This window comes from Larimichthys crocea, chromosome XVI (assembly GCF_000972845.2).
Source record: "Larimichthys crocea isolate SSNF chromosome XVI, L_crocea_2.0, whole genome shotgun sequence".
NCBI classification, from domain to species: domain Eukaryota; kingdom Metazoa; phylum Chordata; class Actinopteri; family Sciaenidae; genus Larimichthys; species Larimichthys crocea.
This window is the reverse complement of record NC_040026.1, coordinates 12,370,389-12,373,819: the sequence shown is the minus strand read 5'-3', so window position 1 is coordinate 12,373,819 and position 3,431 is coordinate 12,370,389. Positions and strand designations below refer to the sequence as shown.

General features: G+C 40.9%; 1 protein-coding gene across 1 annotated transcript; it reads left to right on the top strand.

The window, feature by feature from the left end:
- gdf2 (growth differentiation factor 2) lies at positions 1-2,989 on the top strand. Its single transcript, XM_010742901.3, has 2 exons — positions 1-952; positions 1,942-2,989. Exons 1-2 carry the CDS (start codon positions 601-603, stop codon positions 2,859-2,861), a joined length of 1,272 nt encoding a protein of 423 aa, XP_010741203.2. The 5' UTR covers positions 1-600; the 3' UTR covers positions 2,862-2,989.
- Positions 2,990-3,431: the final 442 nt, after the last annotated feature.

Genomic DNA, 3,431 nt, shown 5'->3' with positions numbered 1-3,431 from the left:
TTCTCTTGAAAAATGACAATTCCTATCACTGTCTGTGTCTGTCAAATGTATTATCTTACTTGCCAGTACCTTTGAATGGATCTGAGTCAGTAGTTTTGATGACATTCTGGAACATGTGCATGAATGTAGTGTACAGTGATTGGTCAAAAACACGGTACGAAATATGAAGCTATGTTGGCGGTAAAGAATGCAATGTGCTGTTTTGTTTCTTTTAAGTGTTTTGTTACCATTGGCCTCAACAGTGAAGCTGGGAAAAGCCATTTTATGGATATGTCTGCTTGTCAGTAACCTCACAGTTTCCAGTGCCTTCCTCATTATCGCTGTCAACTGTTTACAGTGTCTTCATTAGCAGCCAGCCCTCTAATGATAACAAAGCTTAAAAGAAGGCATCAATGGCAGTGATAAGCATGGCCAAGCTACTATTTTGGTTGACACAAGTCCCCCTGTTTACTCTGGGAGCATGGGAGCGGACATCAGGACTGTGGTCCTTGCATTGGAGATCTCCATTTTCAAACCTTGCCATCGCAAAGTCTGTTTTCAAGCCGGGAAGAAGGTAAAGTTTGTGCCAGCACAGTGGCTTAGAAAGAATCTAATTTCAAAATGCAGACTTCCAGATCATTCCTGTTCAAGGTGTGTTTGAGTCTGGTGGTCTCTATTGGCTCCTGCACCTGTAAACCTCATACTAATGACATCCAGAGTGAGGACCCAGAGGGACTGTACTCTCAGCTGTCAGAGGAGGAACTTCTGGAGGAGCAAGACACCGACTCCAGAATGGAGAACCTCCTGGGAACCATGAAGGAGGACTTTCTGAGGAAACTCAACCTGTCGGATGTTCCTCAGGAGCACAGCAAAATCCACCCACCTTGGTTCATGATGGAGCTTTACAACAAGTACGCTTCAGACAGCTCGGTGATCCCTCAGTCTGATGTCATACGAAGCTTCACTGTCCAAGGTACATGAGCAGGGTTTTACTTTGAAATAACTGAAGGATGATGGCATGTTCTGTCTAGCTTATGCGAGATACCATGTATAAAGAAAACTTTTTTCCCTTAGTAATTTCTGTGCTTACAACTTGATATGAATATTTTGAAACCCCCGCCTGCTAACTGTGTAAGTTTGTGTTTATATAGCTGGTCAACATTATCCACATTTGACTTAATAGAAGTTTTTCTCTCCTTACAGCTCCAGACATAAAAAGGCTATGTTAAACAAACATTTAACAAACAAGCATTTTCATCAATTTACTGCAAAAAATATATATATATAGAAAATAAATAATAATAGTAAATAATAAATGTCTAAAATCAATTTTAAAAATCTGACAGTTTAATGTAGCTTGTATGTTTTTTCAAGCTGCTCATTTGGTAATTATCTCACAGACTCTCATATCTTATCTTGCAACCCCCTTGTGTTATTTATTGTCCCATGTTATCTGCTTCCACAGACTGAAATGCTTGTACCTTTCCGAGAAATAGCCACAGAAACGTGTTGAATTATGATTCACCCCCACAGAAATAGCCACAGAAACGTGTTGAATTATGATTCACCCCCACTTATTTTAATGAAATTTTAATTCTACACACTTATGAAAGCAAGTTTTTGGACATATTTGTGGAAATTGCATCTAAGTTTTGAGCCTCTGGGAGGGTATTTTGAGGGCTACCATTGCTAACTAATATGCTGTCCATTCAAGTGGTACTCACCCATATCATGGCTTTAAAATGTTGGTATAAGAAGTTATTTCCTCTTTTCAATAGACCAATATAACGTTGGTTATTAACAAATTTAGACATCTGTCCTTTTACAACATTTGGGAGGACTTATTAAGGTCCATATAGTTATGTATAGTGATAAAGCAATCTCAGTTTGACCTCACATCAGACAGTGCACATTTGGACTTTCAAATAAACCCTCTGACCTCTTCATATCTCTCTCCCACAGATATCACTCTCTCTGTGACAAATGGCATAAAGTCAAAGCACAGGCTGCAGTTCAACATCAGCATCCCCAACCATGAAAAGATCACTACTGCTGAACTACAACTCTACTTCCTCCCAGATCCCAAGTCAGAGGTAACCTCGCACAATTTCAAGGCCACCGTCAAAGTCTATGAAGTGAATTTCATCGATTTCTCCTCCACAACTCAACTACTGGTTGGCAAAGGGGTGACAGGCTCGCAGAGCACATGGGTGACTTTGGATGTGACCACAGCTATTCAGAGCTGGATCAGGTCAGGCCATGGAGCAACCATTTTTGATGTAGTGGTGGACAGGAAGGACTGTGGGGTTTTTAAAGGCGGAGAAGTAGGGGCAGGCTGTTTTAATATGAGTGTGTCTGTTGGAGATAACACTTCAGCAGCTTTAATAGTCTTCTCAGATGACTTGAGCAGTAGGAGGAGGGAGACAAAGAAGGAATTAAGAGAGATGATCCTTCACGAAGAAGAAACCATCTTACACTCGGGTGCTGACTGGAATAGAGGAGATCAGCTTCCAAACGAGATCCCGGAGGCTCTGCATCCGCGGAGAAAGAAAAGAAAGGCAGAGAGGGAATACTGTCGGCGGACCTCTCTCAAAGTCAACTTTAAAGACATTGGCTGGGACAGCTGGATTGTGGCTCCACCAGAATATGACGCCTTTGAATGTCGAGGACTGTGTTACCACCCGTTGACGGATGAATCTACCCCGTCAAAACATGCCCTCATCCAGACACTGATGAACATCAGGGACCCCAAGAGGGCCAACATGGCATGCTGCGTTCCCATCAAGCTGGACCCCATCACAGTCATGTATCGGGAGAATGGACGCCTCACTATAAGATACCTTTATGAAGAGATGAAGGTGGCAGAGTGTGGCTGCAGGTAGTCAGAGAGAATTGGGTTGCTCTGGTGGTAGCACAGGTGGTTGTAATGGCTCTAATGCTGCATTTCATTCAAGTCAGTCTGACGTTTATGGGTTGGTCCAGTAAATTGAAAGTAGTCCAGAAACATGGATGCCTACATACCCAAAACATAATTGCAGCTACCATACCTCCTTAAAATGTGTAGGTAGTGGTTTAAAATTAGGTTTTATTTGTTTCATTTGCTAAGAAATTCAATGAAATTAAATTTATTTATATAGCGCCAAATCATCAAGTTATCCCATGACTTTATAATATTATTTACAGAGACCAAACAATTTCCACCATGAGCAAACATTTGGTAACAGTGGCAACGTTCCTTGTTTCTTCCATCGAACACAAAGTACAGATTACTTTTGCAGGTAATTATTTATAAACCAATATATTGGACCTGGTGATGACACTACATAAAAAGTCAGAGGATCAAAGTTATTAAAATGTATTCTATGGCAATTCATCCAATAGCTGACAGAATAGATGACTTTTTTTATGTCAACCTCATGGTGACACTAGAGGAAAAGTCAGGAAACAATATA

What these genes read in the sequence shown, in the direction of transcription:
- gdf2 (XM_010742901.3), top strand. Translation starts at nt 601, where the DNA reads ATGCAGACTTCCAGATCATTCCTGTTCAAGGTGTGTTTGAGTCTGGTG. An exon ending in ACGAAGCTTCACTGTCCAAG is followed by an intron (nt 953 to 1,941) that starts GTACATGAGCAG and finishes TCTCTCCCACAG; the next exon opens with ATATCACTCTCTCTGTGACA.